This window comes from Trachurus japonicus, chromosome 7 (assembly GCF_045865225.1).
Source record: "Trachurus japonicus isolate A0001 chromosome 7, Traja_1.0".
Taxonomy (NCBI): Eukaryota; Metazoa; Chordata; class Actinopteri; order Carangiformes; family Carangidae; genus Trachurus; species Trachurus japonicus.
This window is the reverse complement of record NC_140913.1, coordinates 10,851,423-10,865,956: the sequence shown is the minus strand read 5'-3', so window position 1 is coordinate 10,865,956 and position 14,534 is coordinate 10,851,423. Positions and strand designations below refer to the sequence as shown.

Below are 14,534 nucleotides of genomic sequence, written 5' to 3'. Positions count from 1 at the left end.
GCATTAAACATGCACTTGCAAATTAAGAAAAAAAAAGAATCTATGTATATGAGCAAAGTTTATCTTATGTGTTCATGCGTCAGTGAGTGTGTGTGTTTCTCTGTGTCTGTGTGTGCTCGTGTACACAAGGGCATGAGAAGGAGAAGGCAGAGTAAGAGTGATGTGTTCTTATTTTATGATAATGGTACACGTGGAGTGAAACTGGGGGTAATAAATGTCTAAAGAGTTATGAAAGTGAAAGACATCTTGATACGAGGACAGTGGCTGTTGTCTCTGTTCTCTTGATGCATGGATTCATTTTGCTCTGTTTAGTTCACTATTCCTTTCCGAGGAGGCGGCACAATAACTTAAAACTTTTATTTATCAAGCAGCAACATCAGCCATCGAGAGGATCAGCCCCGTTGGTTTTGCGTCAGGGAATGTAACACTAATTCACTGTTCACCTAACAACCATTCAGCCAGGAACAGGTTAATTTAAATAATGAGAGAACCAGGTATATTTTTCATCATATATCTTCAATGCTAGTTATTTAATCAAGAGATGATTATGTGATCAGACCATAAATTGGACAAACGGCACCAACTGCATGTTAGACCTTCAAAGGTTAAGCTACTTCATTAAGTACAGGGTAAGGGTCAGGTTTTAGACATAATTGTTTTAAGATTAACTAGGTTCATTAGTCTCTGCCTGGTAACAAAGAGAATGACATTTTACTCCATTCATACTCAAAGGTACTGCCTGTCCTGTATGCAGTAGGTTAATCACAAAAGAGTCTCAACATATTAAAATGGGCTCAGTTGATCCTGTCACAGACAAGAATAATTAACATTGGTGTCCAACAAACTAAAATCCATATTTATAAAGTTGATACTTCCTGTACAAAATTCCCAGTTTTGCTTTCTTTTTTCAAATATTTTTGAACATAATAATGACAGTCATAGATTATTTGTTTGAGGCATTTTTCCTAAGGAAGAAAACAAACCCATAAAAAAATTCCCTTGCAAATTGAATTTCCCGTACGCCCTGTTTGCTAGCAGTTTCCTCAAACTATTTTTTTAACCACATAAACAACTTTACCAGCAGTTTTTAACAGCAGCTGCTGCTGCTTCCATGGCTCATATGTGGTTAGCACAGCGACCACAGCAAGATTACCATGTGACAGAACACACACACATACACACTATACGTACTGTAGAACTTCTAGGAAACCACCGTTATAATATTGATGATTTGATGTGGCTACTATGCGGTCAGGACTGCAATATAAAGTCTACATCACCACAAAGTGACACCACAGTGCTTTACCTCCACTGGATTACTGGTGAGTGGTTCTTTGTGTAATCCTAAAAAGTTTCCAAGCATAGTAAGGAATAATAATCAATAAAAAGATACATTGCATTTATTGATACTTTCAAATCTGATTTATGTGCAGCCATAGTTATCCTTCAGCTTTGATGTGCCTTAAAATTGGAATTCAGTGGACAAGGCGGTGGGAGGTCCAGTTCTCATCACTCATCTGTGCATTGTCAATTTTGACTGTGGGTGTCTCAACTTCTGATAACTCTGATGACTAATTTACCCTCAGTGTTGACCGAAAATGGCGTCAGAGCAGCCAGATACGTAGAAGTAAATCATTATTGATTGTTCTGAGCCAAACCAAATGCTGCCCCAAAAACAAAACAACTCATATGGAATGCAGTTTCACACCAAATGATGGAGAAATAAAAATAAATACCAGGGGGAAAAAATGCTGTTCAGTGTCAATATCTGGCTATTACCTCTATATAGTTCTGTGGTTAGCAGCTAGTTGCTGGCAGAGACTGTGTTTTACTCCACAGGCATTTGTGGTCCTTTTGTCAGTCATGTCCGAGATCAGTTTGGTTGTTCATGTGGAACAATTATATTTGTTATCCTTTTGCAGTTTTATCCTCAGGCTCCTTAGTTAGTACTTAAATGCGGTTCTGTTGTATCGGATCACGATCTACCGAAACCCATTTTCAGGGCGTTTTGTACTTAACATTCCCCAGAGAGTGGTGGTTATGTGGCCTGGATGTAGTGGTGTTGTGTCAAATCACTGCAACGTGAGTCCAAAGCTGCTTGAGATCCCATTTCCACACTGTGGCATCTGTCTGCATGCCTGCAGGCTCAGTGAGCGCTAGTTATCTTGTTATGTGGTGCCATACTTTTATACTTCCAAGAGTTGTTGTGAGGTTGCAATGGAAATCCACTCTCAGATGTTAGAGGAACATTATTATGGTACTACCCAACCATTACAATCTGTCAGTCATAACAGCGTGTAGGTACTGTATAATGGACTTGCTCCATCTTCTACAGTATACCACATGGATCAGGTTTCAGATACATAGCTAGATATCATATTGTGGTTGATTAGAGGCAATGTTATTGCTTACTTAAGTGTCCTTGTTCCATGGAGTATGAAAGGCATCTGTGTTTGGTCAGCAGCTCCACTTACTGTTGGTTAGCCATTCTGCATCCAACGCTTTAATCATCTTCTCAGTCTCGCTCTCTCCCCCCTCTGAGGTTTTTGAGGGATGTTGAGATTGCCAGTTCTTGTTTGGGTCCCATCGTGCTGAGTGCATGAAGTGGTAGTTTGCGCAACATATGCCCCGGCTATCAGAACCTCACCTATCTCCTCACAAATATGGATGAGTAGTGACAGATGGTCATGGAGCCACCACAAGCACCCGAGCTCGTTTAGCTGAGTAACAGCTTCACTGAAAGTGGCAACAGAAATCTAAGCATTTAAAAATGCAGTCTGTCTTTCATTTTAAATAATAAAACAGGAACCATGAAACCTGATTATTTGTACCTACTGGATATCCTGTCAATGCCAATGATATACTAATGAGGCTACACAAGTATGACAGTACATCAAATAAATACACATCTGGACACTTAACTACAGTGATGTTGGCCATGTAAAACTAAAGAGGAACCACAGCTGTTCCTTTTTCTTCTAAGTGGTTATAATTGAAGCCAAATCTTACTGCTATGATTGACTATTTAAAGCTTCAATTTGCTTAAGAGCACCTCTGAAATATGACAGATTCCAGGTAAAGATTCAGAACAACATTGAAATCCCTTTTTACAATATTATGTGACCTTTAAAGTACAGTTTGATACATGAATGGAGGCTGGTCACTGAAGTGCATCAGTAGTGAAAATAATTAAGCAGTTATGTTGCAATATTACATTTATTTTCCCACTGACTGTTGTGTGTGTTGGTTTGACAGTATTTGTTTCCATCGTCCTCAGTGGTGATGTTGGTAATCCGTTTTAGCAGCACTCACTCTTCCCTCTCTCCCTCTGTTGCCTGTCTGTCTGTGGCTTTGCCAGTGTTTATATCCCAGGCCTCAGTGGCTAGCTGCTAATGTGTTTTGTGGTAGCATAGCTTCATTCTTCCAAAACCATCTGAAGCTCCATTTCTACACCCTGACATCTGTTGTCCATATCGTACCCTAGAGCTCGATGGCTACTCACTCCGGTCAGTGTTTACCAGCTATTGTGTTTCTGGAACCAAAGTGCTGAGGCTCCAGTGGCGCCTGAGGTTCCAACGTGAGTCAGCTTCCAAATAGTAGGCAGCATTATCCCCAGCTCCACTCCTCTCTCTGTGTCTCCCTCGTGGTCTCTCCATTCAGTTCATTCCATGTTGTTCTGCAGATGATTTTACATTGTGGGATGCGAGGTACCAGTTTAAAACTCCAACACAAAACGCTTGATACATTCAGACATGACTATATCTCTCTTCCTCTTAAACACGAAGCAGATAATGTCTGCCTGGAGCTGTTCTGTCTTTGTGTATTGGAAACTAATGCCCATCCCTCGCACAATGCTGCCAAATGTATTGTGTTTTTTGCTCCTAACACGCAACAGCGTCCAAGATGTGGTCTGTCTGGCAATCTGTCGCACTCATGTTCAGTAGCTTTCTGGCAAGATGAGCATTAAGTTCATTTAAAAAAATCATTAGGTAATTATATTGAATTTGAAAAGATTTAGTACCCATATGTGTGTTTTCCTGTGTGATTATAGCATCTTTTAAATGATTGTAAGAACATAAGTTTGTGGAGATATGAGATGATCCTGGTGAAAGTCTTTTTGGATACTGATGTACTACTGCAAGTCAGTTTTTTTTATTCTACTCATTAAGGCTTTTCTAATATGATTTACTAAGGCTTTTACTGTACCACAGACTTTGAGACAAAGCTTATTTGGTACATTTATATAAATATACACGACCGGTCAGCTTTACCCAATAACCCATTACAGTATATACACTGTAGGCTAAAAAAGAAAGGCAAACATTGTGCACATTTAAAAGGAAAGGCAACAATGGAACAGGACAATGACTTACACACCCTCTTCCTGTACAAAGGCAGTGTGTTAACAAACTGTGTGACTAAACACCTGATGCATCATTAGGCTGGTATTGCACTGCAGGACGCAGCACTGTATGTTGTTATTAGAGAAAAAGACAGGTAACAACGGATGACCAGAATTTCAGTCTGAAGGTGAAAGTAAACCGACCTGCAAGTGCAACACATCAGTGGGAACTTCTGCAGCAGTGTTTAGATGAACTTTGCTCGTATTGATTTCTGTTGTGGGAAGACACAAGTGTGAATAAAGGGCAATAAAAAACACTACCTGTTATTTTGAAATTGAATTATGAAAAATTAAATGATATTTATGTGTTCTAAAACATCTGTTTGTCTTTGTGTATGTCACGTAATATGTGGTAACTACATTAGAGGTCTAAATGCTACAGTTTATGAGTTTCTGTTCATGAGCCAGCAGTGTGGCCTTTGCTTCTGAAGCAGGGTGCAAGAAAAAAGAGGTGACTGATGACTGCCTCCGTATAAGAGTTTAGAATTATATCTCATTTACCTGACAAGACACATTTTTCATCCTCCAAACTGGTCCATACTGTTGAAATTTGTCAAGGTCTGTTTTTTTTAATAACTTTCTGCTCTATAATAATAGCAGTATCCCTTCACACTGTCAGTGCCTGACTTTGCATTTCCACACTGCACTGACTGCTCAGCCAAGCACTGCAGGAGAACAGGGCAATGGACAGATTATACATAATTACCTTGTGATGCTTGTTAGGGATTAGGTTTGCGTGTGGATGTCCGTGCCGTAATGTGTGTGCGTGTTTGTGACAGCCACCGTCCATCAGTCACCATATTTGTTTTGTCACACCACACCTGTCCCCGTTACGCGCCATAATCTGGCTAGATAAATCACATTACGGGTCGGCGACGCGGCTGTACGTTACAGCGCCACAGCCTCGGTGACAAAGCCAAGCCGCTGTAATAAGTTTCAATTAAACCCCCGAGATGACGCCGGTTTGGTTCTGTGTGTCAGCATAACTTGTTTTTTCGCCCCCTCTCTTTTTATCATATTCAGTGTTTTTCAAAGGCAAGGGGGTGATTCTTCTTCATTAAGACTTGAATCACCTGATATGGGCAATTCTGTGTGGTTTGTGTGTGTGTGTGTGTGTGTTTGTGTGTGTCTGGGGTAGGCTGTCAGCTCTGTGTGTTTTTCTCTGCGTTACTTGTGGGGACTATTTTCATTTTAAACTGTTTGAGTGCAGCGTTCTTTTGTTGTTAATGTGAGTTTGTGTGTGTTTACTTATGTCAGTGTAAATTGTGTTTGCATGCACAAGAGAAATGGGTAAAAAAAAATGATTCTTCTGTCTCTCTTAGTTTTTCTTAATTCCCTTTGTTTTTTTTTTGCAGTTGTTCCCTGAGACGGGGCCTCGCCAAGGGGGAACCAGGGTGACCATCCTGGGGGAGAACCTGGGTCTGCAGTTTCGAGACATCCAGATGGGCGTCAGGCTGGGCAAGGTGCCCTGTGTGCCTGTTGAGGAGGAGTACGTGAGTGCAGAAAGGTAAGGAGAGGAGCAGGAGGCCACACACACACACACACACACACACACACACACGTACACACAGAGAATGTAAATGGCACTGAGGTGTATATGCTCACAAAGTGCACATACTCAGAAAAATGCATTTTCAGGTGCACACAGACAGCAGTTGTCTCTTACCAGAACACACACTCATAGATCTGAGGACACACACACACACACACACATACACCAAAGGCAGCACAGCAGCATCCTGCCTGCGCCTCTCTCATCCTGACCAATCAAACGTGTATATGCGCAGCCTTATTCAGCGAGCGGAGAAGATAGTGACATCAGGGAGGGTGGTTTTGTGTGTCTGTAAATTCTATCTGTCGTTCCCCTCCATTACTCCCTACATATGCTCTTTCCTTTATTTTTTCTCATCCCTCCATCCTGACATTTACTCCTCTGCTGGGTCCTACACGGCTGAGGAATTGGGTTCACGCAGATCAAACAATCTCTCTGTAGTGCAGTTAGTTGGGCAATGATGCATGTTGAGATAGAGGGCATCCCTATTCAAATATTACACACACATCAGTTATTTTACACATTATTCTTGACGTGCCTGCGCCGCTTCTAACATTGCCATATTTCTTTTTATATCCTCCCCTCTGTCCTCGTCAGAGTCGCTTTGTTTTCTTTTTACTTTCTTCACTACTCCTGAGACATGGATTCAAATCTATCGTGTCAGATTTTTTTTTTGTGCAGTGCTCTATGCATACAAAGCCTGCCGTGGTCACGTGACCGACCAATCACTCAGCTCTAGAGCGTCTAGAACACACAGTACAGGGACTGCAGGTTTATCAGGGAAGCGAATTGGCCGCGTGTGGATGTGCTCGTCCTTTGTGGTTGATGTACAGTATGTCCTTGCTTTCGCTATCTTGTTGGCACAATTGTGTAACTCTGCAAAGTGGTTCATTAATAAGGCGAATCTATTATTAAAGAGACCAAAGAAAGAAAACAACAAAAACAATGAAACCTTCACCCTGACCTCCAATTTCTTCCTATCATCTACAGAATAGTGTGTCTACTGAACGACGCTACGGGCTACAGGGTCCAAGAAGCTCAGGTGGAGGTGTGTGTGAGAGACTGCATCAACGACTATAGAGCCCTGTCACCAAGGCCGTTCACCTTTGTGGTAAGCACAATGCAACAAGCTTCTTTTGTTGGATCTGTTTTTCTATAAGAGTCACGTTGATTCTGCTCTATTGAAAAGTTCTCCACCAGGTAGTGAAATGATTTACCTTGAGACCGATGCTGTCAAATGAAGTGATCACACAAGCTCATTGCAAGAATTCTGTAGAAACCATTTACTTTTAAAGTTACTATTGGTTTTTAATTCCACTACCATCATTTTTAAGGAGGACCATTGTGTCATTAAAGTTTAAATACCATGGATACTAAAAGCTAAATGAGCAGGTCCTTTGGCAATGCTCAGTGCTTCGTCTTCAAGCTTTTTTAAGTCCTGTTTGTTTTGCCTTAATGACTTTGTCAATATCAGCTATTACAATAACCTATGTATTATTGACTTTTTTAATGTCATCTCATTTATCTTGATTCTTATCTCTCTTGATTCTACTTATTCAGTTTAGGAGAATGGTACTTAATGCCGTACTGAAGGCCACTTTATATTTGCAAAGTATATCATGTAGGTTTTCATCCACTGCTATGAAAATGAAGTTGTGTTTATCTCCTCTCTCGTCCAGACTCCGTACTTCACCCGTATCCAGCCGTCTCAGGGGCCCATTTCTGGCGGCACCCGGGTAACCATTGAGGGGAGCAACCTGAACGCAGGCAGCTACGTGTCTGTCAGCATAGGACCACAGCCCTGCTACTTCAAGAAGTGAGGATCAATTTTTGATTTTATTTTTTCTCCCATCTGAATGAAATTTTAATCACCCCCATGGTGGAGAAATGGGAACATCATAAAGAATATTTAAAATAGTAAAACATGTTCATAACTATGACTGAAGGTACTGGAGAAAATGCTGAGATGAATAGAAATAGAAAATATGTGTATATGAATAAACATGCTCTTTTTAAGGATTTGTTTATGTGCAAAACCTGTCATCATCATAAAGATGTTACACGTACATGTAAGCATGTAACCAATGTGTCAGCTGATGGCATATCTGTGTGTGTGTGGTGGTGGTGGGATGCTCACGACTGTTTGTGCTTAAGCGTGTGTGTAGCCTGCAAACACACAGCATCCCTTTGTCTGCACTCACACCAGCTTTTCCTAATCTAGCGCAATGAAAAAATTCCAAACTATCACCACAGTTGCTGGCATGTCAAATGCACGGATTAGCTTCTCGTAGCTAATCTCCATTGAAGCAAGTGTGTGCTAGCTTTGATGTCACAGTGTCATTTCTGTGCCGCAGCCTCCTCGCAGTAATCCAACATCGCCGCGACTGTTCGCTCACCTCAGCTCTGTCTTTATCTGTTGCACACTCACTGTGTAACTGTGTTTGTGGCATCTTGCGATTGTTGCTGGGGCATGCGTTCTTTGTGAATGGGGTTGCCATGGTTACAGGCTCACCCTTTTTCTCCCTCTTTCTGTCACACTCTCTCTCTCTCCGTGTGACTGCTTTGGTGTATAGAGGCACAATAGAATGTGCACTACTACATTAAAGTGTACGTGCACACAAATATGCACATGCGCACACGCACACACACACACAGACACACACAAACCCATCCATGCACGCACGCACATGTCGCTCCTGTGAAGTCATGGCCCAGAAAAGCAGCCACCACTCAACTGTGCTAAATACATATTAGATAATGTAGCTACTGGGGACTGCGCACAAGACTGCAGTTGAAAATGTTATTTTGCCTGTGGGACATGCAAGCACGGACACACACATCTACAGCACATACAGTACACACACACAGACACACAACCTCTTTCCAACCCCTAGTGTTTGTGACTGGTGGCACCGATCTTTTCCCGAGCACCAATCAGAGCAGGTACAAACTTCATTAAACATGACTTTAGCTCCCTGTTTTTCTTTCTTCATCTTTCTAATCCTCCCCACAGTAAAGCTATCCCATTTCTTCTCATATAAAAGAATGACAGGCTGTGGAGGAAGGGTTACATTAGTCATAATATACAGGGCTGTTATTGCTGTTAGAGCTGTTATTTCCTCTTTTTATTTTCACATTTTACTGAAGTAGCCTTCACTGCTTGTTTAAATGTGTTTTTCATTTTTTATTATTAATTTTAATAACAAGATCCATCCACTGTATGAGCTGCCTCATATCAGCCAATACAATCAATTCAGTGTTATCACATACTTTAAAAATAAACCTCCAGAAAATGATATCTTCAAAAAGTATATTATTATATAAGATATTTTTAGATGAGTGACAGCCATCCAAGACGTTATTCCCACCGACCAGCCTAACTGATTTGCATTTTGATACAGTATCTGAGATACAACATGAACAGCTGTTTATGTACCCTAAATGCAAACACCTAGGGGTTAAATATCAATATCCCAACCTAGATCATCGATTAATACAAAGGTGTAAGTGATGCCACAGACAGTACAATGGACATGCAATATACTGTACATTATTGCGAATGGCTCACAGTGCTGCGTTTAAAAGCTGCAACTGTAATTAACCAACTGTGATGCTGCGATGCCGTAGGCCAGGAGACTGGTCAGCTTACGGGATTTAACAGGCTATTTTGGGCTGACATGCACTGGTCACCAATGGCTTTATTTAATCAAATTAGCGGCATATGATTTTAAGGGAATAAGATTAATTGGCTTCCCAGGCAAGACACTGGTAATTACAGTAAGTAAGCACAATGAGCAAATCATTAAGTGTGTCAACTCTCTCTGCTCTTCTCTCTGTTATGTGAATTGTTGGTTTTGCTAAAGTCATTTTTACTTCAGTTCTCGTCTTTCCTCGAAGAAGCAGAACTGATATAGATTAAAAAGTTCAAAATATGATAAAGTTGTTTGGGTTCGACACTTGTTGATCACCTTCCTTCAACTTGTTCCTCCCCTTCCTCTGTCCATCCAGGAGGAACGCCCGTGAGATAGTGTGTGTCACCCCAGCTGGACTGGCACCAGGCAGTTCTTCAGTCCTGGTGGACATTGACGACGCTGAGCTCAGAAACCCGGAAGTCAAGTTTAACTACACCGAAGACCCTACAGTCCTGAGGATTGAACCTGACTGGAGCATTGCCAGGTAAGCCACTTTTGTGTAATCATTTATTTAGCTGTTATTGTTGTATTAAGCTCATTTAGGTTCATTTTGTAGCCCAGGCTAGACTTCCTCACAACTGGCTTGGCTCAATAATTTGTATTTGGCAACTTATCATCTCACTAATTAACAGATTTTGGTTGACAGAGAATATTTGATAAGTTATAGCAACAAATGGCTGTTGCTCCAAAAATGAATCAATGTTGGAAACGTCCTACAGGGAGCTCGATAAATGCACCAAACAACTGCAGTTGTGTCTAACTAGTGCATTGCCCATTCAAAATGCGCCTGTGTATAGGGGCTGATTGCTTGGCCTGTGTCGATCCAGCTTGCCTCTTTCTGGAGAACATCATCCAAACAGCCTCACACTGCTCCTGAGCAACACACCCTGCAGTCTGTCTTGTTTGTTACTGGTGGGGTTGGCTGCTCTGCTCCGATAGCGTCTGGCTGATGGTGGGGAAAGTGCTGTCGGCCCTTCTTAAAACCCTGACCTGAGCGCTGTAAATAGTCTGGTTGCCGCACTGCCCTTGTTATGTAGCTCTGCCATTTCCGTCACATCAAGAAAAGCAATGTTTGAAGCTTCTATACTTTAAAGCTGTTCATCCCAAAAAAAAAAAAAACTCCACAATCAATTCTTCGCTTCTTTTGGCCTCGAGCAATACACCTGCAAAGTTTGCAGTCAATTGGACGAGCGGCCGTCGACAAAATCAAAATACAGACAGACAGAGATTCATGCCTGAGTTCTGGGTGGATGTTCTGATGGGTTAGTAGCTGGAGGAAAACAAGGTTTGGACCTTGACGTTTATGGTAGTGCTGGTGACGCAGCAGCATTATCAGTGCAAATTTGAGGAAGGGTTCTTGAGGCAAACATAAGTACTTAGATGTGAGCTCTGACAGCAGGTTTGGATCGTGGCAAATTGACAGTGCCTCTGGAGATTTTTCATCAAACTCTAGTAAAACCTTTTTTTTTTTTAAGTGGAGGAAATCAGCAGCAGCAGCTCCGTTGATCCCAAAATGAGGAGTGCGAGCTTGTCAGATTACACAGCCCATTAATTGTTTGAACGTGATTGGTGACTGAAGAGGCAGCTAATGCTGATCAGCTGATAATATGTGAGGCTAAAGTTCTCTGCCTGAACTAATGCAACTCTCGGTTTCACACTCAGCTTTCCGCAGCCTGTCATGCGATGCTGCAGCGTGTATCCCTACGCTAAATAAATTAAGACCCTCCACTACTCAGCATTGAACATGACAGCAGCATCGCTGGAGAGCGCCACACACAAGCAAAGGTTTCGCATTAAAGTAGATTTATTGACAGTGGAGGGCACACGCGCACACGTACACAAACACTCACACACTCACACACGGGTCTTTATGACAGATACTTGGCACTGCAGAACCCTATCCCTTACCTCAGCAGCTTTTCTCTGTGGGACATTGGGTGATTTTAATGTGCCTCGGACTAATCAGTGATTTGAATCCTGTCTCGGGCACATATGTGGTTGATTTTTCACCCACTACCACAGCATTTATTAAATTCACAAATGCGCACTCATTATTTGCCCCTGATGGCCCTTGTGTGATTTAAGGCCTGTCGGAATCCTGGGTCTTGAAGTGTTGCAGCTGGATGTCAACTCGCAAAGGACCGCCACTATTTTTCTACATTCTGCCGCATTATGTTAGTCTATGTACATTTCCATATACATACGGCACCTACTTCTTCTATCTTGATGTTTTTTTTTTCATATATGTCTTTTTTCATTCCCTACTTTCTTCATTTATTCCAAGATGTTGAAACAGGCCACCACACTGCCCCGTTTCCCCTCATTTTACCTCCTTCCTTCTTCCTCCTTCCTTTCCTTCTCTGTGTTGCCTCCTTCCCTGTGGTGACTCATCAGTAGATCATGGTAGCAGATAGATGAAGAGCTTGTTAGAGAAGAGTGTTGATGAATCCTGCCCTGTTCCCTTTGCTCGGGAGAGCTGGCCAAGAAGCAGCTAAGGCCCAATCACTGCCCTCCACACCCACTGTGAGGGTACGTGTTTGTGTGTGTTTGTGAAGCTCCAAACTAGGGTTCTACTTGAGGAAACTCACTCAGGGGTGATGATCCCGCATATAACAGACACAAGCATGCACAAACACACACAGACAAACACACGCCCCGCTGATTCCCAGAGTCCCTGATGTTTGGCCCCAGATCCCTCCTCCATCTGGCTGAGAAAACCACTAACCAACACAACCTCACCTCACAAACAGCGACAAAACAGTAATACACAAAGGGTGTGTGTGTGTGTGGCTTTGAGCTAAAAGCTTTAATTTAGCCCATGCTTTTCAGCCACTGCTCTTTTTCACGGTGTCACGTGTTGGCTCAGGTAGAAACCAACAACTGAGATGTCTTATCGTTTTCATCGTAGTTCTTCGTATCTGCTTCATTGTCTGCTTTTGTGCGAATACATGCACGCCTCCAGAGTACTATCATTGTGCTTGGGTGATGATAGCAAGAGTGGATGAAAGACAGTGAGAAGAGAAAAAGAGAAAGGGGGAGGTAGAGGGGATGGAGAGAGAGAGTGCATTATCATTGTGCTTGGCTGATGATTTTCCATTTAGGAAGAAGACAGAGCACTTCAAAAATAAATCAATGAGGAGTGCTCATCTGGGACAGCGAGGGAAGCTATTTAGGTTGCAGCAGAGGTTAGACGAGCAATTTTGGGCCAAAATATTCAGATATTCTCCCAAACAGACTGCAGATCAGGAGGGTGCTTGCCATTCCTGCAGCAGGTACTGTCAAAGAATGCCCTTAAGCAAGGCATTGAACCTCCCTGCTTCTCCAGTGCAGCATCTGCGTAACTATCAGCAAACTGGTTGCATTAATTGCAGGTGATCGGGCAATGAGCAGGAGCTTTCCTCTACATCCTGGAAGTGCAAATGATCAAACGTAGGAAGAAAAAAAGGGACAAGGGACAAAGTCCTCTGAAAGTAGGTAGACCTGACTGCCTCTTTTGAGGAACATTTCATACTGAAACAGAAGACGGTTAAAGAAAAGCGGGTGATGCAACAAAGCTAATGAGCTATTTAAAGGGGGAAAAAGCTCTCTAGCTCTTCTGTCAGACTGTTAATACAGCTTTCTGGTGGTCTGCAGTGCAAATTCAAGTGTCAACGCTTACAAAAGTTCAACTTTGGATACACACATAGCCATGGTCCAGGCCAGGCCTTGTTCAGGCTGTTATGTCACTTTCTAATATGAGTCACTGAAGTATCCAGACTTCCCCGAGGAAGAAGCATGTTGTTGAACAATGGCTGAAGTTCCTCCAAGACCAATAGGTGAACATAACGCTGGCTATGCAGCAAAGGGAAGACTTACAGCAGATTCAACTGTGTGCTTCTTTATTAGCCTCTATATCCCCTACTGCCATTTTAGCTAAAAGTGTCACAGTTAACTTACAAGGAAGCTTAGCAAAAATGTTCCAAAAAATAAATAACGGTTATGGTGAGAGGACTGGGCCTAGCGACAAAAAGGAGAAGGGAGAGAAGGGGAAAACAGGAAGAGAGGACAGGAGATGACAAGAGAAGGAGAGGGAGCATCTAGCGAGACAAGCTAACAACAGTGGTTGGATTTCCCCAGCTATCCCTGAGAGTTTATCCTGATTGTCTTGTTGTCTGTTCCCTGAAGCATGTACCTGAGCTAAAGAGACTCACTTAGACAAAGAGAGGAGCAGCAGGGACAGAGGGACTCAGCACAAATATACATCAAGCTGAGCAGAGCAGAGAGGAGGAGGAGGAGGAGGAGGAGGAGGAGTACGGAGGCAGAGGACAGGCAGTGTTATATAAGTGTGGACGGCTCTGCCCCATGATGGCTTTGTGGCAGTGACATAAACATCTAATTAAGAATTAGTTCATCTGAATGTGGCCTCATCTTGGCTGGCCCCTTGTTGACCAGCTGCCTTCATCTCTCTCTTTTGTTTACTTCTCCTATATGAGCAGCCTACATTTTACAACAACGTACAGGTGCTAAAGCTACGTGCTTGAGATTAATATGGAGCTATGTATTACAGTTATAAAACTTAATCAACTCATTAAAAATATGCATTATTAAAATATAACTCAGCTAAATAAATGATATTACTGCATGGCAACAGTCTGAACTAATAGAGGAGGAATCCAGTTACTTGGCTGTCGCACATCAGAAAACTAATTTACATTCAAAGTGGAGTGTAGATTAAAGAATGAGATTTAAAAAAAAAATCATTATAAGATTTTAGATGGAAGTTTTACAATATTACAACTTAAACTTTTTAACATTAATTAGACTCTGTTCGACAGAACAGGCTTGATTGGTGCAGAATTAATTTCACCACATCATGGCAGATTTTCATGGCACTCAGCCACAGTTACTT

General features: G+C 42.1%; 1 protein-coding gene across 2 annotated transcripts in view; it reads left to right on the top strand.

Annotated features, from left to right (window-relative positions):
• Window positions 1-14,534, top strand: part of LOC146984216 (plexin-A1-like) — a 269,653-nt gene that overhangs the window by 205,687 nt on the left and 49,432 nt on the right. For both annotated transcript variants that reach the window (XM_085781169.1, XM_085781168.1), the window contains exons 13-16: window positions 5,758-5,909; window positions 6,945-7,065; window positions 7,634-7,770; window positions 9,963-10,130. In XM_085781169.1, coding sequence (XP_085637295.1) covers window positions 5,758-5,909; window positions 6,945-7,065; window positions 7,634-7,770; window positions 9,963-10,130 — 578 coding nt within the window. The remainder of the gene's footprint in view (window positions 1-5,757; window positions 5,910-6,944; window positions 7,066-7,633; window positions 7,771-9,962; window positions 10,131-14,534) is intronic.